Raw genomic sequence first — 27,264 nt, 5'->3', positions numbered from 1 at the left:
GAGTCAACCTGCGTATCACTAATGAGCTGCTGCAGAGAGGTCAGTGTTGCCTAGGCAACCACATACTTGTTTGCTACAACACAGCAAGGAGCAACAAAGTTTCATCATGTTGTAAAGAGTCCTGCTACCACAAAAACGGACTCAGCGGTACCGGAGTGCCAAGTCTAGGTTCAAAAGGCTCCTTAACAGCTCCTACCCCCAAGCCATAAGACTGCTGAACAATTAATCAGACTGAAACAATAATTCAGGCCGGGAATTTGATCCATCCCAGGCCACCTTGTTCACACAAACCACCACACTGCAAATGTTGTAGGCTAACCCTATTTGCTGATGTAACGGGTACCAAACGAGTTATACATTTGGCCACGATGTTCATCTGGGAAGAAAGTTACCAACATGACAAAATACAAACATTTGGGACTGACCAACAAGTAGCATATCTGAACACTGAGTTTTCAAGGTATGCTATGGCTATGGGTGCACCCTCATAAACTCACTAGGAATACACCAATCATAGCACACACAAATGTACAAGGCTCGACACACAAAACAATTCGCCTACACTTTTAAGAAGAGAATGAGATATACAGAGTTAGTTCAAATGATTATGTTTATATTCAAGCATCAAGCATATCAAAAGTATCAAAAACCATCACACACACACATTCACTGAACTTGAACATAAGCTACAACAATGTATGTAAGTATAATACAAAAGTCGAAAAAGCACTCCTCTACAAAAAATATATATATTACAATGTTCACTAACTGGTGTCCATAAAGCAAACAGCACAAAAATAAACACATCTATACACTGAGTCAATGAAATTGAACTTTGGCTACATAACTGCAAGTATAATACGAAAGTCCCAAAAACATGCCTCTGTACAAAATCTTTAACTCACAGCAAATGTTCTTTCACCCTTGTCAGGCTGTTAAGGAAGAGTAATGGCATAGCTACTTCAGAGTAACCAGGAAGTAATTACCACTAGTAAACCAGTAGGCAGCGCAGTAACTCACTGCTCTCTGCCATCTTGTCAATGATGTCATCTTTGTCAAGTCCCATAAGAATCTCCTTCTCTGTTGCCATCAAAACGAACTCTTCAAGGTCCTCTTGAGTGAGGGAGGTTCTTAGGTGGTTCTTCACAAATTTCAGGGTGGAGCAGGTCCTCTCGCAAGCTACCTGAGTGATGGATAGAGTGAGGAGGAACTTGTAGCCCAACCAATGATGTGATACGCATCCGTGAGCAGATTGTACTGAGACAGGAGAAGATAGCAGCATATTGGGCAGTTTTTACATGTGGAACAAGTTCGTCCCCTGATCCATCACTGGCGGAGGTGGCCCTGGTGTTGTACTCCTCCAATGCTGACTGTTTCAGTCTTTTCCACTGTTGTGCAAGGCTGATCAGTTCAGCCTTCAATGCCGCAACAGTGGCATGTTCATCAAATTCCAGTAAGCATTTGCTGAGCTCCTTCATGGCTGTCTTTGGAAGGCCCTTTTGCTTTGGATTCATGCAGGAGACATCTGCACACAGCACTGCATTTGCTGCATAACGTCAGTGAATACTTTCAACAACAGTGTCCAGTACCACATTGCGAATCTTGATTTTGTCATCCATGTCTGCATTAGCAATAGGCTCGTCTTCTGCCAACTCACCTTGTTTTCACTTCTTTTTTTGTTGTTCTCTTCTCTGGGAGAGCAGTCTGAGCTTCGGCATCAGTCCTGCTACTCCTCCCGAATGCCATTGGCCCACTCAAGAAAGTCGTCTGCTGCCCTCTTCACACCCTCAAAGTCTCGGCCACACTTCTCAGGCTATCCTCTGTTCCCGTCACCAAGTGCTGTGCTGTTACGATATCCATGCCACTTGTTTGCAAGTATTTAGAGAGAGGGGACGTCTGCTCAAAAATCCTGAGAAATACCTCAGCTGCAAGTATGGTTTCATGCTTTAGGAGAGCATCCTAGTACCCTTGGGCCTTGCTTCGGATGGCAGGTTTTATGGTCACAACCTTTTCAATTCTTTCCATACTGATGACCACATCCATGTAAAGTGCACGGTCAGGCTTTGCAAAGCTTCCAAATACTTTCCTCGAGGCCTCGTCTTTGGCCCACCAGTGTGTTTCACCAATTACATCAAGCCGTCTGTTTATCCCGTCCTCACTGGTTTCCTCCCATAGCTTCATACACTTGCTGGAATCTCGAACGAACACTGAAATGTCATTCAGTTGTGAGAAAAGGGATTCATTTGCCACAACAACCCCAGTGGTGTCAGTTAGCACAAGGTTGAGGACATGTGAGTAACACCATATGTGCACCTGGTTAGGAGACTCTCCTGTTAGCGATGCAGAGAAGCCCCTGTATTGTCCCTGCATATTAGCTGCTCTGTCTGTTGCATTACCAACACACAGTTTGATATCTATGTCCATCTTCTCAAGGGTCTGTTTCACAAGGTCCACAAAGTACTGTCCAGTCGATGACTCACAGTCAATGACTGCAATGAGTCTCTCGTGGAAAACATCAGTGACATATCGCAGACCTACTGCACACTGGTCTTTGGATGTTCAATCCTGTGTTGTGTCCATTTGTATTGAGATCATCCCTGCCTTTCTCACTTCAACAGCAATTGTCTGCTGAATCCACATTCTGATGACTTCAATTACTTTATTTTCTGTTGTTTTGGGCATCATAGTTACCAAGGACCCTCTTCCTTTACTTCCCATCTGCTTCTTGCTCTTCTCAATGCAACCACTAATATGCTCTTGTAGGCAGACATCATATTTGCTTAGCAACAATATAAGCTCAAGAAACTTGCCATGATTGACGGCCATGTTTTCCAAGTTATATGCAGCTTCGTGTCTGTTTCCTCTGTAGCCAAGCCCACATTTACCAATAACTTTAACTACATCAATCACACGTTCCATGACCTGCCTCCTCTTTCTGACCTGGTCACGTTGAACTGACATTTGCTTATCACTCAGAAGTGTACGGATGTCTGCTTTGCTGGCTCTGATGAAAAAGGCTTCTGCACTTTCTCTATGGGTCTTGCTTCTCTCATGTTTCTGTACTCTCTGATGGGCATGTTTCCAGGCCTGCATGATCCTTTGACAAATGCACTATCACTGGCTGAAGGTTTTGCGAATGCAAGGCATACTGAGCAGAATAAGGAGTGAGTTACTTCATTGTATGTCGGCCATTTTCTGTTTGTGCCATCTTTATAGTGGAATACATTGGGAATGACTCTTTGAGGGTGTCATGCAGGTGAATGAGGACCCAAAAGCGACTTGGCGAAAACAGAGTATTTAATCCAGAATAAACTTTACAAAACAAAAAGCATAATACTACACGTAAAGACAAGAACAGACTGGAGACTTGATCGAGAACTGCTGGTTGCCTCGGGAAGGCACTTGAACCTAGCAGACTCAGACACCTGCTCACCACGCAGCATCTGAGGGAAACACGACACGACAGGGCAAAACATTGACACAGCACGGTGAATTATAAATGAGGATCCGACAGGGCAGGTACGGGAAACAAGGAGTGAAATAGGGACTCTAATCAGGGAAAAGGATCGGGAACAGGTGTGGGAAGACTAAATGATGATTAGGGGAATAGGAACAGCTGGGAGCAGGAACGGAACGATAGAGAGAAGAGAGAGCGAGAGAGTGAGAGAGGGAGGGGGAGAGAGAGGGATAGAAAGAGGGAAAGAACCTAATAAGACCAGCAGAGGGAAACGAATAGAATGGGAAGCACAGGGACAAGACAAGATAATAAATGACAAAACATGACAGTACCCCCCACTCACCGAGCGCCTCCTGGCGCACTCGAGGAGGAATCCTGGCGGCAACGGAGGAAATCATCAATGAGTGAACGGTCCAGCACGCCCCGAGACGGAACCCAACTCCTCTCCTCAGGACCGTAACCCTCCCAATCCACTAAGTATTGGTGACCCCGTCCCCGAGAACGCATGTCCATGATCTTATGTACCTTGTAAATAGGTGCGCTCTCGACAAGGACGGGAGGGGGAGGGAAGACGAACGGGGGTGCGAAGAAAGGGCTTAACACAGGAGACATGGAAGACAGGATGGACGCGACGAAGATGTCGCGGAAGAAGCAGTCGCACAGCGACAGGATTGACGACCTGGGAGACACGGAACGGACCAATGAACCGCGGAGTCAACTTACGAGAAGCTGTCGTAAGAGGAAGGTTGCGAGTGGAAAGCCACACTCTCTGGCCGCAACAATACCTAGGACTCTTAATCCTGCGTTTATTGGCGGCTCTCACAGTCTGTGCACTGTAGCGGCAAAGTGCAGACCTCACCCTCCTCCAGGTGCGCTCACAACGTTGGACAAACGCTTGAGCGGAGGGAACGCTGGACTCGGCAAGCTGGGAAGAGAATAGAGGAGGCTGGTAACCCAGACTACTCTGAAACGGAGATAACCCGGTAGCAGACGAAGGAAGCGAGTTGTGAGCGTATTCTGCCCAGGGGAGCTGTTCTGCCCAAGACGCAGGGTTTCTGAAAGAAAGGCTGCGTAGTATGCGACCAATCGTCTGATTGGCCCTCTCTGCTTGACCGTTAGACTGGGGATGAAACCCGGAAGAGAGACTGACGGACGCACCAATCAAACGACAGAACTCCCTCCAAAACTGTGACGTGAATTGCGGACCTCTGTCTGAAACGGCGTCTAACGGGAGGCCATGAATTCTGAACACATTCTCGATAATGATTTGTGCCGTCTCCTTAGCGGAAGGAAGTTTAGCGAGGGGAATGAAATGTGCCGCCTTAGAGAACCTATCGACAACCGTAAGAATCACAGTCTTCCCCGCAGACAAAGGCAGACCGGTAATGAAGTCTAGGGCGATGTGAGACCATGGTCGAGAAGGAATGGGGAGCGGTCTGAGACGACCGGCAGGAGGAGAGTTACCCGACTTAGTCTGCGCGCAGTCCGAACAAGCAGCCACGAAACGGCGCGTGTCACGCTCCTGAGTCGGCCACCAAAATCGCTGGCGAATAGACGCAAGAGTGCCTCGAACACCGGGATGACCAGCTAACTTGGCAGAGTGAGCCCACTGAAGAACAGCCAGACGAGTGGAAACAGGAACGAAAAGGAGGTTACTAGGACAAGCGCGCGGCGACGCAGTGTGCGTGAGTGCTTGCTTAACCTGTCTTTCAATTCCCCAGACTGTCAACCCGACAACACGCCCATAAGGAAGAATCCCCTCGGGATCAGTAGAAGCCACAGAAGAACTAAACAGACGGGATAAGGCATCAGGCTTGGTGTTCTTGCTACCCGGACGGTAAGAAATCACAAACTCGAAACGAGCGAAAAACAACGCCCAACGAGCTTGACGGGCATTAAGTCGTTTGGCAGAACGGATGTACTCAAGGTTCTTATGGTCTGTCCAAACGACAAAAGGAACGGTCGCCCTCCAACCACTGTCGCCATTCGCCTAGGGCTAAGCGGATGGCGAGCAGTTCACGGTTACCCACATCATAGTTGCGCTCAGATGGCGACAGGCGATGAGAAAAATAAGCGCAAGGATGAACCTTATCGTCAGACTGGAAGCGCTGGGATAGAATGGCTCCCACGCCTACCTCTGAAGCGTCAACCTCGACAATGAATTGTCTAGTGACGTCAGGAGTAACGAGGATAGGAGCGGACGTAAAACGTTCTTTTAGAAGATCAAAAGCTCCCTGGGCGGAACCGGACCACTTAAAACACGTCTTGACAGAAGTAAGAGCTGTGAGAGGGGCAGCAACTTGACCGAAATTACGAATGAAACGCCGATAGAAATTAGCGAAACCTAAAAAGCGCTGCAACTCGACACGTGACCTTGGAACGGGCCAATCACTGACAGCTTGGACCTTAGCGGAATCCATCTGAATGCCTTCAGCGGAAATAACGGAACCGAGAAAAGTAACGGAGGAGACATGAAAAGAACACTTCTCAGCCTTTACGTAGAGACAATTCTCTAAAAGGCGCTGTAGAACACGTCGAACGTGCTGAACATGAATCTCGAGTGACGGTGAAAAATCAGGATATCGTCAAGATAGACAAAAACAAAGATGTTCAGCATGTCTCTCAGAACATCATTAACTAATGCCTGAAAAACAGCTGGCGCATTGGCGAGACCAAACGGCAGAACCCGGTACTCAAAATGCCCTAACGGAGTGTTAAACGCCGTTTTCCACTCGTCCCCCTCTCTGATGCGCACGAGATGGTAAGCGTTACGAAGGTCCAACTTAGTAAAGCACCTGGCTCCCTGCAGAATCTCGAAGGCTGATGACATAAGGGGAAGCGGATAACGATTCTTAACCGTTATGTCATTCAGCCTCGATAATCCACGCAGGGGCGCAGAGTACCGTCCTTCTTCTTAACAAAAAGAACCCCGCCCCGGCCGGAGAGGAAGAAGGCACTATGGTACCGGCGTCAAGAGACACAGATAAATAATCCTCGAGAGCCTTACGTTCGGGAGCCGACAGAGAGTATAGTCTACCCCGAGGAGGAGTGGTCCCCGGAAGGAGATCAATACTACAATCATACGACCGGTGAGGAGGAAGGGAGTTGGCTCGGGACCGACTGAAGACCGTGCGCAGATCATGATATTCCTCCGGCACTCCTGTCAAATCGCCAGGTTCCTCCTGAGAAGTGGGGACAGAAGAAATGGGAGGGATGGCAGACATTAAGCACTTCACATGACAAGATACGTTCCAGGATAGGATAGAATTACAAGACCAATTAATAGAAGGATTATGACATACTAGCCAGGGATGACCCAAAACAACAGGTGTGAAAGGTGAATGAAAAATCAAAAAAGAAATAGTCTCACTGTGGTTACCAGATACTGTGAGAGTTAAAGGTAGTGTCTCAAATTTGATACTGGGAAGATGACTACCATCTAAGGCAAACATGGGCGTAGGCTTGTCTAACTGTCTGAAAGGAATGTTATGTTTCCGAACCCATGCTTCGTCCATGAAACAACCCTCAGCCCCAGAGTCAATCAAGGCACTGCATGTAGCACCCGAACCGGTCCAGCGTAGATGGACCGACATAGTAGTACAAGATCTAGATGAAGAGACCTGAGTAGTAGCGCTCACCAGTAGCCCTCCGCTTACTGATGGGCTCTGGCCTCTTACTGGACATGAATTAACAAAATGTCCATCAAATCCGCAATAGAGGCACAGGCGGTTGGTGATCCTCTGTTCCCTCTCCTTAGTCGAGATGCGAATCCCTCCCAGCTGCATGGGCTCAGTCTCAGAGCCAGAGGAGGGAGATGGTTGCGATGCGGAGCAGGGAAACACCGTTGATGCGAGCTCTCTTCCACGAGCCTGGTGACGAAGATCTACCCGTCGTTCTATGCGGATGGCGAGAGCAATCAAAGAGTCCACACAGGAAGGAACCTCCCGAGAGAGAATCTCATCTTTGACCACTGTGTGGAGTCCCTCCAGAAAACGAGCGAGCAGCGCCGGCTCGTTCCAGTCACTAGAGGCAGCAAGAGTACGAAACTCTATAGAGTAATCCGTTATGGATCGATCACCTTGGCATAGGGAAGCCAGGACCCTAGAAGCCTCCCCACCAAAAACTGAACGGTCAAAAACCCGAATCATCTCCTCTTTAAAGTTCTGGTAATTGTTAGAACAATCAGCCCTTGCCTCCCAGATAGCTGTGCCCCACTCTCGGGCCCGGCCAGTAAGGAGTGAAATGACGTAAGCAACCCGAGCTCTCTCTCTAGAGTATGTGTTGGGTTGAGAGAGAACACAATCTCACACTGGGTGAGAAAGGAGCGGCACTCAGTGGGCTGCCCGGAGTAGCAAGGTGGGTTATTAACCCTAGGTTCTGGAGGCTCGGCAGGCCAGGAAGTAACAGGTGGCACGAGACGAAGACTCTGGAACTGTCCAGAGAGGTCGGAAACCTGAGCGGCCAGGTTCTCCACGGCATGGCGAGCAGCAGACAATTCCTGCTCGTGTCTGCCGAGCATGGCTCCTTGGATCTCGACGGCAGTGTTACGAGCGTCTGTAGTCGCTGGGTCCATTCCTCGGTCGGATCCTTCTGTCATGCAGGTGAATGAGGACCCAAAAGCGACTTGGCGAAAACAGAGTATTTAATCCAGAATAAACTTTACAAAACAAAAAGCATAATACTACACGTAAAGACAAGAACAGACTGGAGACTTGATCGAGAACTGCTGGTTGCCTCGGGAAGGCACTTGAACCTAGCAGACTCAGACACCTGCTCACCACGCAGCATCTGAGGGAAACACGACACGACAGGGCAAAACATTGACACAGCACGGTGAATTATAAATGAGGATCCGACAGGGCAGGTACGGGAAACAAGGAGTGAAATAGGGACTCTAATCAGGGAAAAGGATCGGGAACAGGTGTGGGAAGACTAAATGATGATTAGGGGAATAGGAACAGCTGGGAGCAGGAACGGAACGATAGAGAGAAGAGAGAGCGAGAGAGTGAGAGAGGGAGGGGGAGAGAGAGGGATAGAAAGAGGGAAAGAACCTAATAAGACCAGCAGAGGGAAACGAATAGAATGGGAAGCACAGGGACAAGACAAGATAATAAATGACAAAACATGACAGAGGGGCTTTGTTTTGTGTGGTACTGAAAAAACAAGTTAAAATCCTTGGACTGAGGACGGGCAAAATAATAAAATGTATTTTCAGTGCTTTCACTGTCCCTTACTATCTTCCATGTACTGGGCTCTGAACCTCTCTCTCTCTCTCTGCACATCTAGTTGCTCTGCATAATGAGATTAACATTGTAAATAACCTCAACTTAAACTTGCATTACTTGTGCAGTCATCGATTGTAATTCCCACCGATTACAGTCCTTCTGATAATCTCATAGATAAAGCACATATTAATCTGAAATCATAGCCTACATGTTTAGGTTCGTGCTCTTAAGTTGTACCTGAAGGTTCCTGCTCTGAGTCTGACTCTGAACTGACCACCATCTCCAGTTCAGCAGGAGCACCTGAAGCTCTAGTGCTGCTGCTTCCTTCTCCACCTTTACAAAGAAAAGACTCTATTATCATACTCACTATCATTAGTGTATCAGTAGGCTACATTAATACAGCTCGGGAAAAACATAAGAATGGCCTCTTAATTTGGAGTGGTCTCTTAATTTTTCCCGGAGCTGTATATTATTGTAATAACTTGTAATGCTGGTACTAATGACGCTAATGATCTTTGTCATTGCCTGTGCTGTGACACACAGGCTACTGGATTACGTTCATGGATGTATTATGGTTAGGTTACTGTAGCCTGTTTCACTGTACAGTGTATGTGCACTTTACCTAGCTTATGTGGCATGAGACATGACCGAATGCTGGCAAGTCCATAGTCTAGGTTTACTATGTTTTACTAGTTGAAACATATTGCCTTCAATGTCATATTATGTTCGCTATGTTGCACTCATTGCTATGATATAGTTCCTCCACGAAGACGTAAGACGTGCAAACTGTTTAGTCTACCGGCCGTTGTGTCACTATTATTACCTAGGCTACTTAGCTAGCCATGCTGGGTGTCGTGTGTGTGTGTGTGTCAGTGTGTGTGTTTTAGCTAGTGTTTTTGACTGACCTGCTCCCTGGGTACCGTTACTGAGTCAATGTACGGGGGTACAGGTTAGATGAGGTTATTTGTACATTTCGGTAGGGCTTAAAATGACTATGCATAGATAATAAACAGCGAGTAGCAGCAGTTTAAAGACAAAATGGGAGGGGGACTGGCCGTCGGGTGCCTGAGGGTCGTTTTGACCTGCCGTGAATAGCAAGCAGGATTGAATAAACAGAGAATCCACACATCAGGCGCAACTCTCACTCTCTCGCTGCAGTGTCCCCACGCCAAAAATGACATCAGGTCTCTCCGCAACGCACATAGCAACCGTCTACCAGCTTCTCTAACGATAACATTTTTGACAAGTCGCATGGCAAAATGGACGATCAGAAAAGGAAAGGTGGAGCAGAGAGGGAGAGAATAAAAAAGAGAAAGGCCCTTGCCACAGACGCAGCTAAATGCTGCAAAATAAGCAACATGTTCGCCAGTAAACGGTACCCCCTGTACATAACCTCATTGTCATTTTATTGTGTTTTTACTTTAGTTTATTTAGTAAACATTTTCTTAAAACTGCATGTTGAAGGGCTTGTAAGTAAGCATTTAACGGTAAGGTCTACGGCCGTTGCATTCAGAGCATGTGACAAATCAAATTTGATTTTGATTTGAACTGCACAAATGCCCTTCTGTGCCGCCTTCAATCAGCTGTTAGTAAAAGATATGTAGTTTTTTTCTTTCATGATGGTATTCATCCATAATCGGATATTATACGGTAATTGTGCCAGCCCTAACTGAACTCTACTCTGGCAGTGTGTGATGATGCAAAGCCCTACAATGGTGGCACTTAGTGTATGATGTCAGAGCTATGGCAGCCAGAATAGTTCAGCAGCACCCCTACTGACAACAGACCATCAAAGGCAAGCAATGGAAAAATTGAGAGGGAAAGACAGTGTTTTCCACAAGCACATGGAGTAGCCAGCCTAATAGAAAAGTAGCCAGCCAGGCTCCCCCGAACCTGGATTAATAAATGTATGCCGAACAAGCTCTATTTTGGTGGCCTCTAGTACAGTGCCTTCAGAAAGTATTCAGACCCCTTGACTTTTTCCACAATTTGTTAAGTTACAGTCTCTTTCTAAAGAGGATGAAATAAATGTTTTTCCTCAGCAATCTGCACACAATACCCCATAACCACAAAGCTAAAACAGATTTTTCAACATTTTTGCAAATGTATAATAAAAAATAAAAAAACTGAAATACCTTATTCACATAAGTAATCAGCCCCTCGAAATTGAGCTCAGGTGCATTCTGTTTCCATTGATCATCTTTGAGATGTTTCTACAATTTGATTGGAGTCCACCTGTGGTAAATTCAATTGATTGGACATGATTTCGAAAGGCTCACACCTGTCTATATAAGGTCCCACAGTTGACAGTGCATGTCAGAGCAAAAAAACAAGCCATGAGGTCAAAGGAATTGTCCATAGAGCTCCGAGACAGGAAGTGTCGAGGAACAGATCTGGGAAGGGTACCAAAACATTTCTTCAGCATTGAAGGTCCCCAAGAACGCAGTGGCCTTCATCATTCTTAAATGGAAGAAGTTTAGAACCACCAAGACTCTTCCTAGAGCTGGCCAAACTGAGCAAATTGGGAGAGAAGGGCCTTGGACAGGGAGGTGACCCACTGTTCCTAGGCAGTCATTGTATATAAGAATTTGTTCATATCTGACCTGCCTAGTTAAATAAAGGTTAAATATATATATATATATATTTTTAAAGTACATGACAGCCCGCTTTGATTTTGTCAAAAGGCACCTAAAGACTCTCAGACCATGAGAAACAAGATTCTCTGGTCTGATGAAACCGAGATTGATCTCTTTGTCTTGAATGCCAAGTGTCACGTCTGGAGGAAACCTGGCACCATCCCTATGGTGAAGCATGATAGTGGCAGCATCATGCTGTAGGGATGTTTTTCAGCGGCAGGGACTTGGAGACTAGTCAGGATCTTGGCAAAGATGAAGGGACCAAAGTACAGTGAGATCCTTGATGAAAACCTGCTCCAGAGCGCTCAAGATCTCAGACTGGGGCGAAGGTTCACCTTTCAACTGGATAATGATCCTAAGAACACAGCCAAGACAACGCAGGAGTGGCTTCGGGACAAGTCTCAGAATGTCCTTGAGTGGCCCACCCAGAGCCCAGACTTAAACCCGAACATCTTCGGAGAGACCTGAAAATAGCTGTGCAGCAATGCTCCCCATCCAACCTGACAGAGCTTGAGAGGATCTGCAAAGAAGAATTGGAGAAACTCCTCAAATACAGGTGTGCCAAGCTCGTAGTGTCATACCCAAGAAGACTCGATACTGTAATCGCTGTCAAAGGTGCTTCAACCAAGTGTTGAGTAAAGGATCAGAATACTTATGTAAATATGATATTTCAGTTTTTAAAAAGTCATTATTAAATTAGCAAGAATTTCTTCAAACCAGTTTTTGCTTTGTCATAATGGGGTATTGTGTGTAGATTGATGAGGGAAAAAAAACAATTTAATCCATTTTAGAATAAGGCTGTAACGTAACAAAATGTGGAAAAAGTCAAGGGGTCTGAGTACTTTCCGTAGGCAGTTTACATTCTAATGCTAGAATGTATTTGTATGTTCAACGAGCAAATATCAGGAAATAACATTGATCACTATTTTTAACATTTTAACTGTGTTAGTTTCATCAACTGTTGTACAATATCCTATAAAACACATGCAATATTTCTTTGAAAATACAATATAAGTATCATTAGCTTTTAAAACAATCCAAGCTGTTTTCTTTTATACATTTTGGACCAGATTGAGGCTCTCTCTCCACTAGCTTACCTATTACTCCTGCAGTGAGGAGGATTCATCCAATGTTTTCATAATTTATCTGCAGATAATCAACAAAAAGCCTACCAGTATGCAAATTAGAGAGCCAAATTTACATTTACATTACATTTAAGTCATTTAGCAGACGCTCTTATCCAGAGCGACTTACAAATTGGTGCATTCACCTTATGACATCCAGTAGAACAGTCACTTTACAATAGTGCATCTAAATCTTAAAGGGGGGGTGAGAAGGATTACTTATCCTATCCTAGGTATTCCTTAAAGAGGTGGGGTTTCAGGTGTCTCCGGAAGGTGGTGATTGACGCCGCTGTCCTGGCGTCGTGAGGGAGTTTGTTCCACCATTGGGGGGCCAGAGCAGCGAACAGTTTTGACTGGGCTGAGCGGGAACTGTACTTCCTCAGTGGTAGGGAGGCGAGCAGGCCAGAGGTGGATGAACGCAGTGCCCTTGTTTGGGTGTAGGGCCTGATCAGAGCCTGGAGGTACTGAGGTGCCGTTCCCCTCACAGCTCCGTAGGCAAGCACCATGGTCTTGTAGCGGATGCGAGCTTCAACTGGAAGCCAGTGGAGAGAACGGAGGAGCAGGGTGACGTGAGAGAACTTGGGAAGGTTGAACACCAGACGGGCTGCGGCGTTCTGGATGAGTTGAAGGGGTTTAATGGCACAGGCAGGGAGCCCAGCCAACAGCGAGTTGCAGTAATCCAGACGGGAGATGACAAGTGCCTGGATTAGCATCAGCATTTACCCCAATTCTAAGATTGTGAGTTCAAATCTCAGGTGGGGTCATGTAGAAAAATGTCAAATGTAATTTTGTACACTATTTTAGCTGAACAGAGTACCAGGAGGGAGGAGAAGGTGGCAAAGAGCTTCCTAGGGTTAGAGGCAGATGCTTGGAATTTAGAGTGGTAGAAAATGGCTTTAGCAGCAGAGACAGAGGAGGAAAATGTAGAGAGGAGAGAGTGAAAGGATGCCAGGTCCGCAGGGAGGCGAGTTTTCCTCCATTTCCGCTCGGCTGCCCGGAGCCCTGTTCTGTGAGCTCACAATGAGTCGTCGAGCCACGGGGCGGGAGGGGAGGACCGAGCCGGCCTGGAGGATAGGGGACATAGAGAGTCAAAGGATGCAGAAAGGGAGGAGAGGAGGGTTGAGGAGGCAGAATCAGGAGATAGGTTGGAGAAGGTTTGAGCAGAGGGAAGAGATGATAGGATGGAAGAGGAGAGAGTAGCGGGGGAGAGAGAGCGAAGGTTGGGACGGCGCGATACCATCCGAGTAGGGGCAGTGTGGGAGGTGTTGGATGAGAGCGAGAGGGAAAAGGATACAAGGTAGTGGTCGGAGACTTGGAGGGGAGTTGCAATGAGGTTAGTGGAAGAACAGCATCTAGTAAAGATGAGGTCGAGCGTATTGCCTGCCTTGTGAGTAGGGGGGAAGGTGAGAGGGTGAGGTCAAAAGAGGAGAGGAGTGGAAAGAAGGAGGCAGAGAGGAATGAGTCAAAGGTAGACGTGGGGAGGTTAAAGTCGCCCAGCACTGTGAGAGGTGAGCCGTCCTCAGGAAAGGAGCTTATCAAGGCATCAAGCTCATTGATGAACTCTCCGAGGGGACCTGGAGGGCGATAAATGATAAGGATGTTAAGCTTGAAAGGGCTGGTAACTGTGACAGCATGGAATTCAAAGGAGGCGATAGACAGATGGGTAAGGGGAGAAAGAGAGAATGACCACTTGGGAGAGATGAGGATCCCGGTGCCACCACCCCGCTGACCAGAAACTCTCGGGGTGTGCGAGAACACGTGGGCGGACGAAGAGAGAGCAGTAGGAGTAGCAGTGTTGTCTGTGGTGATCCATGTTTCCGTCAGTGCCAAGAAGTCGAGGGACTGGAGGGAGGCATAGGCTGAGATGAACTCTGCCTTGTTGGCCGCAGATCGGCAGTTCCAGAGGCTACCGGAGACCTGGAACTCCACGTGGGTCGTGCGCGCTGGGACCACCAGATTAGGGTGGCCGCGGCCACGCGGTGTGGAGCGTTTGTATGGTCTGTGCAGAGAGGAGAGAACAGGGATAGACAGACACATAGTTGACAGGCTACAGAAGAGGCTACGCTAATGCAAAGGAGATTGGAATGACAAGTGGACTACACGTCTCGAATGTTCAGGAAGTTAAGCTCACGTAGCAAGAATCTTATTGACTAAAATGATTAAAATGATACAGTACTGCTGAAGTAGGCTAGCTGGCAGTGGCTGCATTGTTGACTTTGTAGGCTAGCTGGCAGTGGCTGCGTTGTTGACACTACACTAATCAAGTCGTTCCGTTGAGTGTAATAGTTTCTGCAGTGCTGCTATACGGGGCTATACGGGGCTATACGGGGCTAGCTGGCTAGCTAGCCGTGTTGTTTACGTTACGTTGCGTTAAAAGAACGACAATAGCTGGCTAGCTAACCTAGAAAATCGCTCTAGACTACACAATTATCTTTGACAAAGACGGCTATGTAGCTATGTAGCTATGTAGCTAGCTACGATCAAACAAATCAAACCGTTGTACTGTAATGAAATGAAATGAAAATGTGATACTACCTGTGAATGCGACCGGGTTGTTGAGTCTATTCGGTAGACGTTGGCTAGCTGTTGGCTAGCTGTTGGCTAGCTGTCGGCTAGCTGTTGGCTAGCTGTTGGCTAGCTAGCAGAGTCTCCTACGTTAAGGACGACAAATAGCTGGCTAGCTAACCTCGGTAAATTAAGATAATCACTCTAAGACTACACACTCTAAACTACACAATTATCTTGGATACGAAGACAGCAAAGACAGCTATGTAGCTAGCTAACACTACACTAATCAAGTCGTTCAGTTGAGTGTAATAGTTACTACAGTGCTGCTAATCGGTGGGCGTTTGCTAGCTGGCTAGCTGCTGGGCAAATAGCAGTGAAGACTACGTTAGGACAACGAAATACGAGAATTATGCAATTATCTTTGATACAAAGACGGCTATGTAGCTAGCTAAGAAGAAATTGCTAAGATTAGACAAATCAAACCGTTGTACTATAATGAAATGTAATGAAAAAGTTATACTACCTGCGGAGCGAAGTGCCGATGCGACCGCTCGCTCCAACCGCTCGCTCCAAACATGATTCACTCACTTTAATGTCACTGTCTGGCAAGTCCTAATGAAAATATAAACAAAGTCTTTGGTTTACTTGTCCTGATGCGATACCATGGACATGTTATAGGATTTATGAATGGTAAGGATTTACACTGAGTGTACAAAACATTGAGAACACCTTCCTAATATTGAGTTGAGATCGCCTTTATCCAGTCAGTTCGACACCTTTTATAAACTTGTCAAGTTTGCTGTTCGTGAATCAAAGCACAGTAAATAGCCTATGCGCCGCCACTCCGTGGCTGGATATGAAACACGCCAGGGTCCAAAGTTAACTCTTTTTAATCACCGGCCCAATCAGGCCGGTTGGCCAAAACTCGACTGGCCTGAACAGAATTTCAACTGGTACGGACATAGTGTAGTTCTTTCATACATTGGGGTCATGCAGGGCCTATTGGTTGTCATGCCTTCTCTCTATATTCAACTACATTTGTTTATTATATGTATCAAAAAGCTATGTAATATAATTTATCAATGCAAGTCATTACTCTATTCTTTAGAATTATTTTGTTATTTGCATACATTTTTGTTTCTAAAGTATGTCATTTTGAGATTTGAAAATAGGACGCTGCTCCTTTAAGACAAACATTCCAAAAGAGAGTTTATATTGACGAGCCTACAATAGGCTAGCCAAGACGAATGCTTTTGTAGCTTTCTTTTTGTAGACTATCAACAGTAGCCAGCATATTCCTAGTATTTTCACTATCGAAGGTTTACTTTTGTAAATTACTTTCCCAAAAACAAATAAGGTCAGAGAGTAGATTTATGAGTGCTTCTTTTTGCTCTGGACAGGTCGCGTGTGCTATCAAGACATCAACTCGTGTACTGCTCGAGTGGTCGAGAAGCTGTGACTCGCGGGATCGTGCTGGTGTTTGAGGGAACAGCCACTCATAGCTCAAATACATATAGCATGACATTTACACGTGTTCATTAATGGTTTTCAATGTTAGACTGCGACAGAGCAGATAAATGTTGAACTTGAAAGCAAAAAAATACACTGAAAAGTGACTGACGAGATCCACAGGCATGTCACGTTTTTATTGGCCCTGGGCCAGCAGGCCATTGTTAATGTCGGACCCTGCACATGAAAGAAAGTCAATTAATGTGCCAAAAAACAGTAGGCTAAGTGGATTTCGACTCATTGTTTCCACATTATATTACATTTAAGTAATTTAGCAGACACTTTTACCCAGAGCGATTTACAGGAGAAATTAGGGTTAAGTGCCTTGCTCAATGGCACAATGACATATTTTACCCCTAGTTGCCTCTGGTTTTGGAACCAGCAACCATTCTGTTATTGGACCAATGCTCTTAACCCTTAGGCTCCTTGCCGCCCCAAATTCACTCACGTATATGGAACGTGCAAATTCATACTCTCTCCATGTAAAGAAATCCGACTGCAACCACAACACACACACAAGGGTTGCAACAATGTCTTGTACAATGTCCATTCAATACTCACCCAAAGGCCTGAAAACGAGTCAATGTATTTTTCACAGCAAGAGAGGAGTTGCCACATTTACACAGTAAACCATTTTTCCATAACTTTATCGAGCCAATTAAGAAGGAATATCAATGTAACTTGTAACGACATTAGACGCAAAATGTGAATAATTCTTGCAAACTATGACATGAAGTAAAAAAAACGAATTTGAATATGTTGCAAGAGAAAATATAATTCTCCCTTATTAAACTGCCAGATTATTTTACAATCAATGGATGTCGATTTAACTCGTTTGACTGCTATGATTAAGCAATAAGGCATTAGGGGGTATGGTATATGGCCAATATACCACAGCTACGGGCTGTTCTTACGCATGACACAACATGGAGTGCCTGGATATGTAACACCCGGGCGCGAACCCGGGTGTTACAGTCACCCGGGTTCAGTCACCCTCGAAGCATCGCTCCACAAAAGCCGCAGAGCAAGGGGAACTACTACTTCAAGGTCTCAGAGAAAGTGACGTAACCGATTGAAACGCTATTTAGCGCACAACGGCTAAGCTAGCCGTTTCACATCCGATACACTCACCCCCCTTTTGACCTTCCACCTTTTTCCGCAGCAACCAGTAATCCGGGTCAACAGCATCAATGTAACAGTATAATTTTAAACCGTCCCCTCGCCCATACCCGGGACCTTCTGCACACATCAACAACAGTCACCCACGAAGCATCGTTACCCATCGCTCCACAAAAGCCGCGGCCCTTGCAGAGCAAGGGGAACTACTACTTCAAGGTCTCAGAGCAAGTGACGTAACCGATTGAAACGCTATTTAGCGCACACCGCTAACTAAGCTAGCCGTTTCACATCCGTTACAGATACAGTCGTCAGCCATGGTATATTGGCCATATACTACAAACCTCCGGGGTTCCTTTTTACTATTATAAACAGGTTACCAACGTAATTAGAACAGTATTTTTTAAATGATCATACCCATGGTATAAGATTCAGGGTAAATTGGCTGACAGCAGTGGTATATCAGACCATATACCACAGGTATGACAAAACATGTATTTTTACTTCTCTAATTATGTTGGTAACCAGTTTATAATAACAATAAAGCACCTCGTGGGTTTATGGTACATGGATAATATACCACGGCTAAGGGCTGTGTCCAGGCGATGCGTCATTGCCTAAGAACAGCCCTTAGCCACGGTGTCTTGGCCGTATACCACCACCCCTCGTGCCTTATTGTTTAGTTTTATAAAATGGGTGGTTCGAGCCCTGAATGCTGATTGTCTGACTGCCGTGGTATATCACTGGTATGACAAAATGTTTGTTTTTTACTGCTCTAATTAGGTTGGTAACCAGTTCATAATAGCAATAAGACACCTCAGGGGTTTGTTGTATATCGCCAATATCCCACTATTCAGGGCTGTATTTTTTGCCAGTTTTGTCATTAGTATGTGCCAGATGTTAAGACTACAAACAGGTATAAATGGCCCATTTGTGAGACTGACTTGTCATTTCAATAGGCATAGGCTACGGACAAGAATCTGGGTAAATTAACCTTGCCATGGTTTGCTTAGATAGATGAAGGTAGCCTATAGCAGTCCCTTATTCCAAATAGTCAACTGTAGCCTAGACAAGATGTAAACTGAACGATTTAGCAGTTTGCTTAGTTCAAATTAACAGACTAATTTATTCAACATGAATAGCTTGGTGATGTCGATGTTAGAAGTGCTTGTGTTTCCCAATAGCCTGCTGGAATAGGCTACTGGGGATGGGGTCATTATATCAATTACATAAGTAAATATTAATATGCTTGTCAACAACAGCCTTTTTATCTTTACATGTAGTCTAATCTGATTGACTGTTACCGTCCATCTAATGCGTTCCAACAACTAATCGGCAATAGTGATAGAGCTTTGATAACTTCCAATATATTTAACTAAACATGGCCATTCATAAGTTCATAATAACACAGGCTACAAGAACAATACATTGAAGCTATAGGCTATATATTAAATATATTTGCCAGCTCCAGGTAGGCTACACAAGTGGCACAAATTGATTTGCAATGACTCCAGTGATATAGGCCTAGTGATTTCAACATATTCATTGTATCAAATGGTAGCCTACGGTAGCCTACAATGGCATATACATTAATAGGCTACTTGATGGCCAACAAATGCAAATGTATAATTCTCCACATGTCAGTTTCATTGAGGACATTTCCCCATGACATAAGCACGCTAGGGTGTTCCATAACTTTCATTTCAAATTTCCACTCGCGCAGCCCCCGAGAACCAATAACTGAGCATGCGTAAAACACTTCGCTAGATAACGTCCATAAGCAAAGTCGACATTAGAATGGAGTTCAAACTACCGCTGAGCAAATTATATAATGCGCTCTAGTGTGCCCAAAGTCCATTTCCAGTGCGTTGTCACCGTTATTTCTTGATGCGCATCAGTTCTAGCATGTTGGGAAACGGATTGGAAAACAGCAGGTGTCACCATAACGTCAAGTTAAATAGCCAACCGACAAAATCGTAAAAAGTTGTCATAATGTGCGCGCGTGCTGCTCCATCTTGTACTTTCCTTCCCCACCACTCACTCACCAAACAGCCTGGTCACTGCCCGATAGTCACCAGCAGCAGGTCACAGTGATATATTTCTTAAAATGAGAAATGCCATGGCGGCCGCGGTGCTGCAAGTAGCCCAACAACCCACCCACAGCATCGTGTTCAAAGTGGCCCAATACCCGGTAAAACTGCGGACATGGCAACCCTGACACCCACACCCAGGTACCGAGAGCCGGGACAGACAACAGACTGTCAAACCAGTAGTGTTTCCCTGTCATCGCTCACTTTGAGGTTGTCAGGAGCCTGTCCGCCTATCAATATATTCGATAGAACATGCATATCGTTCAATACTTTTTCTGACTGGAATTGAAAAGTAGCCTCATTAATTTAAGTGGAAAAAGTAGCCGGATGAAAATGTGTTTATAATCTGCTTTATAGCCGACAGCCGGCGCTAGTGGGAAACACTGGAATGATGATACATTTGTTTTTCTGTATTTTCATTGAGTGCAGAAAGCAAGTTCCCCCTAAAACAACATGACCATGACTGTGGGTGTGTGCTTGTGTTACTATCCTCGTGGGTACCGGAAACCCCCAAGCATTTTTCAACGTACCCACGAGGACAAAGGCTATTTTAAATGTAGGGGTTAGCGTTACAATTAGGGTTAGGGGGTTAGGTTTAGGTTTAGGGAAAATAGGATTTTCAATGCAAATCAACTTTAGGTCCCCACAGGGATAGTAAAACGTATGCTGTGTGTGTGTGTGTGTGTGTGTGTGTGTGTGTGTGTGTGTGTGTGTGTGTGTGTGTGTGTGTGTGTGTGTGTGTGTGGTGTGTGTGGCAGGGTTGAGGTAAAATCGGAATTTCTGAATTTAATTCAATTCAAACAATTCATTTTATTTGAATTTGAATTGGCCACATCCCACCGAAAGCAGACATGTTTATTCAAACCAATTCAACTGAGAGGTGAAACATGAAAGTCTCATTAATTTTACAAATCTTGAATGATATGTCACTTATTAATGCAAAGAATACACATACCATTTCAAATATTAATTTGTATTATAACTCAGATGTCAAACAGTAATTTCTTTGTCATGAGATGTTCGATTGTTCCCTTCTATACTGCAGTCTTTGATCTTGGGAAACATATTTTTTCTGATATTTAAAAATATTAAGGGAATAATAAATTATTATAGACAACCAACAACATGATCTTAGAATATTCCCAGACCATTGTAATTATAAAAAATTTTTTTTTTGGAGAATGAGTTCAAAAATGCTTCAACCTAAATGCTTTGGTAACCACCATACATTATGTCAAAATAAATGTGACTATGGTCATAAATAAAACATTTCAATTTCCTTGAATTAAATTGTACTTCCTTTAATTCAAATTAAATTCAAATTCTGCTTCCTCTGGGGTGTAACCAATTAAAGTAAAAAGAATGAATTGGCATTAAAGAGTAATTTGCAACTCATTTCAGAATTATCCCCAACCCTGGTACCTGGTCAGGAAAAATTAATGACCCTAATCCGTTTTAATTTTAGCTTGTAAATCTTGGTTAGCCCCCCGAAAAAGTGAGATGCATGCCAGCAAAGCCACGACACAACACTAAACAATACATTGATTGCACTATACCACTGCTACACCTGGCTATCAGCTGATTCTTATCTGGCAGTGAAACAGTTCATTCAATCTCATTTACAGCCTTTAAAAAAACATAGATGATATGCTGACTTGCTTAAAGCGGAACCCCTCGACAACATCCGTTGAAAAGGCAGAGCGCGAAATTCAAAAAATTTTTTTGAAATATTTAACTTTCATACAATCACAAGTGCAATACACCAAATTAAAACTTTACGTCTTGTTAATCTACCCATAGTGTCCAATTTCAAAAATGCTTTACAGCAAAAGCACACCATATGTTAGGTCAGTCACAAAAAAACATACAGCCATTTTCCAGCCAAAGAGAGGAGTCACAAAAAGCAGAAATAGAGATAAAATTAATCACTAACCTTTGATGATCTTCATCAAATGGCACTCATAGGACTTCATGTTACACAATACATGTATGTTTGTTTGATAAAGTTCATATTTATATTCAAAAATCTCAGTTTACATTGGCTCGTAATGTTCAGTAATGTTGTGCCTCGAAACATCCGGGGAATTTGCAGAGAGCCACATCAATTTACAGAAATACTCATCATAAACTTTGATAAAAGATATAAGTGTTATGCACAGAATTAATGATATACTTCTCCTTAATGCAACCGCTGTGTCAGATTTCAAAAAAGCTTTATGAAAAAAGCACACCATGCAGTAATCTGAGTACAGCGCTCAGACACAAAAACAAGCTATACAGACACCCGCTTTTCATCCAAACATAAAAATGCTGCCCCCTATCCCAAACAGTTTACAATTGTGGTATCTACTGACAATTGAGATGTACAAACTATGTCATAAGGGTACGACAAGTAAAAGAGAGGCAATCCGTACTTTCGATTAAGACATTAGTGGGCGAGCTAGGACGGACGTAGTCAATATAACTATTTATTTCTTCAGCACTTTTGAAATGTACAGCGACAGAATTCAGAACATGGGCTGTTCTGACAGTGTTCTCCCTGTACACCAAGTCAGAACCGTAGGACAAAATAAAGGGGGCATATGAGCAGACAATGAAACTCCTTCAATATTCTCTAAAACAGGTTATAGGGTACATGTGCACAACCAAGTCAGAACAGTAGGTGAAATTTAGAGGTGAAAATAGACTAAATTATTAGGGTGAGGCACATGGGCTACTAACAGCTTACTACACAACATACACTTAGTATTACTTTCTTAGCTACAGTATACATATCTCCCTGTCATATTATATCATTTATGCAGCAGCATAAAACATGTCAATCAAAGCTACTGTAGATATAACGTGTTTTGATGTAATTTTATCTGTGGCCAATGATCTTGAGCCTCCTTGGATGGGCACTTCTAATGTAACAATGTGGCAGCACCCAAGGGGCTTGAATTTTTTAGCTATACCCTAAGACTTGGCAGTGACGTAGCATCCCCATAGTGACAGAACACTGAGCCAATCACGGCACAACGCTCCGTATTTTCTGCTGGCGTGCCCCACCACCACAGAAAGAGCTGAGCTAGGCTGAAACACCTGCATTTTTGAGCTGTCATACTCAAGAAAACAAAAAAGAGGCCATGTTTGTATATGGCTTTATTAACTCAGTGATATAAATATTTTAACATTGTTTGCAAACTGATATGTGACACGTATTAATGCCAAAATAACATGCAAAACAGGCAAGACATTTTTTGTTGCTAAAAATGTGGGGCTAAAACAGGTGCACCTGCCCTGAATGACAGGTCGCTGGCCCTAATAATAACTTTCGGTGACCACCTCTGTGACATGTTTCTACTTTCTCCATTTGGGTTCCTCTGGAGGCGTTTCGAAAGCCCGGCCCCACCAGGATCCCTAAACCCAAAGGCTACGGCATGCCCAGAGGGACAAACAGCACTATTAACACTGGACAGAGCAAAGGACAGCTGCCGGCCACCGTGCACTCTGGGAGAAACACTGTGAATGGTCAGACTGCGTCCAACAGGAGAGATGGTCCAACCACATTTGTTCAGAACATTGCAGAAATGTAATAACTAGAGCTGTGACACAATTCCTTATTTTACTGACTGAGTAAATAACAAATGGCAGGTGCTATAATATTGAGGCCAACTGCTTGTACTAGTGCTGTGTAAATCAATAAAGAATTGATTTGTCTGCCATTTTGTGCAATTGTTTGTCTATCTCTCAATTTTTTGGTCTATTGAAATGTTCCTATCCTCCTTAAAAGTTGTCTACTAGGACTGGGAATTGCCAGGGACCTTACAATGTGATATTATCATGATACTTAGGTGACGATACAATATGCATTGCGATTCTATATTGCGATTCGATACTGGGATTTTATTGTGATTCAATGTTCCAAACATATTGCTCACCATATGTCTTCCACAGAGGGAAAAGAAAGAGCCAAGAGAATTCGGCCCTCCGTGAAATTATTGTGATATTGTTAAAACGATATGATACAATACTATATATCTTTAAAAATGATATCCCAATGTAACTGTATCGTTGTTTTCCCACATCACTATTCAGATGTCAGAGGTAGGCAACACTGTTCTTGGAGTGCCTTAGGTACTGCAGTGTTTTGTTCCAACTCGGCACCACACCAGGGGTGAGTTCAGTTCGCTTGAACATTTGCTACGTTGCTGAAGGGTTTGTACTGAACAAAACGTTTTCCCAAAATGTTCTTGTACGTTCTTGAACAGACTTTGAGATACATTTGCTCCGATCAGTGGGTGCATACACCTGGTCTAGGTAGATGCATGCGAAAACTATCCAGATGTTCATCATACTCTAGAGTGTCAAACTCATTCCATGGAAGGCCTAATGTCTGAAGGTTTTTTTTCCCTCTTTTAAGTATGCCCTAGACAACCAGGTGTGGGAAATTCCTTACTAATTAGTGACCTTAGTTCATCAATCAAGTATAAGGGAGGAGCAAAAACCTGCAGACATTCTCGACAAGTATAGTATGTTCCATCCCATTTACTGCATTACCCTCTAGTGGTCAACTTCCAAATGACATAGGATGTAATAGTACAGTCACAGATGTTGGTACAGTCCTGTAGTCAGGGCAAAAATTAAATTTCCACTATGCAGAAATCGTTCCACCTTTTCCTGGTTCTGAAAATTTGAGTTCACCTAACTTCAGATTATGTGGCAAAACAAGAATAGAGAATGTAGAGAATCATTGTATCATCTAAACTGATGTGAAATATATTAGCATTAGTATTATATAGTATGCTCAGCTGTTTGAAGCTGTTTAAAAAAAACTCAAAGTAAAAGATACAAAAACTAAACTGGTCCACCAGCCCCTATGGCAGGTAGATGCAAAATAAAAAAATAAAACATTTAAACAATGACCATGCTTTGTAATGTTTCTAAAACACGTTTTTGTCTTTAAACTAAAGTATCAGATGAGACAAAATGTTTAGCTGCCCCTTTAATGGCAGGAGGTTACCATGGTAAAGGGGTCACTTGAGTCATGTCAAGTGTGGCTGTATGTGTGTGAGATTTGGGATGTGACTAGTAGTAGACAGCGTCTATAGCATCTTTTCACTATCAGTTGTAGCAGCAGATTCAAACTAACATGGAAAAACAACCAAGATTATGAATGAAACAATGGAAATAACCAATTAACATGACATTTGTGAACAGTTTGTAAGCAAAGTGTTACTGGGACACTGGCAAATAGATAGAAGTAGAACTATGTACAACTAACCCATACACTAACAAAGCTAACACAGAGTACCACAGTATGAGTCACAATGCCCATAAAACCTAGCCGTAAAACCCAGAAAGTGTTCCAATCGTTTAATCTCCATTAATTTTTCCGTCTGGGAATTTAGAACTACTTCATACTTTGTGTTTCGTGTAGGCTTACCCTGTGGTGACGTTTTGATAACCGCACAAATATCTCTCAGACAAGGTAATTTTATCATTATATTTGCCTGTAATTACCACCATCACACACAAAAAAAGTCAATTAGCCGCTAATGTGGCTATTATACACACTTGTCGCAAGCTTTGATGTTATCTCTCAAGGCACGTTTCTCCATGCAAACTCATCGACAAGTAGCATGTAACCTAGCAAGTAGATATTATAGCCTTTTTAGTTTATGGTGTAAATAATTTATATTGTATATTTCTCTCGTGAATTCTTATTTAGCATTTTTCAAAATACCCAGCTAGCTACCATAACATTTTAAATGACTATAATTTTTTAAAATTACCCTGGCCTTTGTAGCAAACTAGCTAACCTTAATTAGCTTGGTAACCACTGACTGTAGTTATGTATACAATGCATGTTACCATCCTTACAAGTAAAAAGAAAACCAGCATGGAATAGCATAATGACTGTTGTGACCTTTCATTGGCAAGTCTTCAGTGAGCTAGCCAGCTAGTTAATGTTAGCTCACAGTTTGTGTAGTTATACTTTTTCACGTTGTGACATGCTAGCTAGCGTTAGCCCACCAGGGAAAGAATATTTAACTAACGTTACATAAATAATAAAGTTTGTGTAGTCAGACTTGCTAGCTAACATTAATCTGGCAACATGAATAGTTGGTTAGCTAACATGTCACAACTTTGAAAAGGTGAGCTAATGTTAACTACATTACATGACCAAATGTATGTGGACACTGGCTCGTCGAACATCTCATTCTAAAATCATTAGGTCTGACTTACAGTCGACGTTCCATTTCATCCCAATTAATGCCTTCCCCAAACTGTTGCCACAATGTTGGAAGCACAGAATCGTCTAGAATGTCATTGTATGGTGTAGCGTTAAGATTTCCCTTCACAGGAACTAAGGGACATAGGCTGAACCATGAAAATGGCAAGTAGCATTCTCGTGGCATCCACCAAACCCAGATTCGTCTGTTGGACTGCCAGATGGTAAGCGTGATTCGTCACTCCCTTGGATGCGTTTCCACTGCACCAGAGTCCAATGGCTTTACACCACTCCAGACGATGTTTGGCATTGCTCATGGTGACCTGGGGCAGGTGTGTGCCTGCTCTGCCATAGAAACCCATTTCATGAAGCTCCCGATGAACAGTTCTTATGCGGAAGTTGATTGCAGAGGCAGTTTGGAACTCGGTAGTGAGTGTTGAAACTGAGTACAGAGTATTTTTACGAGCTAAGCGCTTCAGAACCCGTTCTGTGAGCTAGTGTGGCCTACCGCTTCGTGGCTGAGCTGTTGTTGCTCCTAGATGTTGCCACTACACAATAACAGCACTTACAGTTGACCGGGGTAACTCTAGCAGGACATAGATTTGACTAACTGACTTGTTGGAAAGGTGGCTTCCTATGACGGTGCAATGTTGAAAGTCACTGTGCTCTTCAGTAAGACCATTCAACTGTTCATATTTGTCAATGTAGATTGCATGGCTCTGTGCTCATTTTTTTTTTACACCTGTCAGAAACGGGTGTGGCTGAAATAGCAGAATCCAGTAATACTTTTGTATGTGAAAGTATTCAGACCCCTTCCCTTTTTCCACATTTTGTTATGTTGCCTTATTCTAAAATAGATTAAATAAGACAGTTTCCTCATCAATCTACACACAATATCCCATAATGACAAAGAGAAAACTAGTTCTCAAAAGAAAAACCTTATTTACAGAAGCATTCAGACCATTTGTTATGATACTCAAAATTGAACTCAGGTGCATTCTGTTTCCATTGACTATCCTTTAGATGTTTCTACAACTTGATTGTAGTCCACCTGTGGTAAATTCAATTGATTGTATTTAAAATTCAAATTCAATTGATTGGACATGATTTCAAAAGGCACACACCTGTCTATATAAGGTCTCACAGTTGACAGTGCACGTCAGAGCAAAAACCAAGCCATGAGGTCGAAGGAATTGTCCATAGAGCTCCGAGACAGGATTGTGTAGAGGCACAGATCTGGGGAAGGATACGAGATCTGTGTCTTTTGTGAGCTAATCAGTTAGTTAACATTAGCTCACGGTTTGTGTAGTCATAAATTTTCACATGGTGACATGCTAGCTTTAGCCCACCAGGGTAGGGATATTTAGCTAGCTAGTTAACATTAA

The 27,264-nt window shown here is 43.7% G+C and overlaps 1 protein-coding gene across 2 annotated transcripts in view; it reads left to right on the top strand.

The window, feature by feature from the left end:
* The window catches only part of LOC124045127 (filamin A-interacting protein 1-like), an 82,427-nt gene extending 59,082 nt beyond the window's left edge, over positions 1-23,345 (top strand). For both annotated transcript variants that reach the window (XM_046364378.1, XM_046364373.1), the window contains one exon: positions 23,034-23,345. In XM_046364378.1, the coding sequence (XP_046220334.1) occupies positions 23,034-23,240 (207 nt within the window). In that variant the 3' untranslated portion in view covers positions 23,241-23,345. The remainder of the gene's footprint in view (positions 1-23,033) is intronic.
* Positions 23,346-27,264: the final 3,919 nt, after the last annotated feature.

Source organism: Oncorhynchus gorbuscha, linkage group LG01 (assembly GCF_021184085.1).
Source record: "Oncorhynchus gorbuscha isolate QuinsamMale2020 ecotype Even-year linkage group LG01, OgorEven_v1.0, whole genome shotgun sequence".
In the NCBI taxonomy this organism is placed as follows: Eukaryota; Metazoa; Chordata; class Actinopteri; order Salmoniformes; family Salmonidae; genus Oncorhynchus; species Oncorhynchus gorbuscha.
The sequence above is the reverse complement of the archived record's forward strand: the minus strand, read 5'-3'. Positions and strand labels throughout refer to the sequence as shown.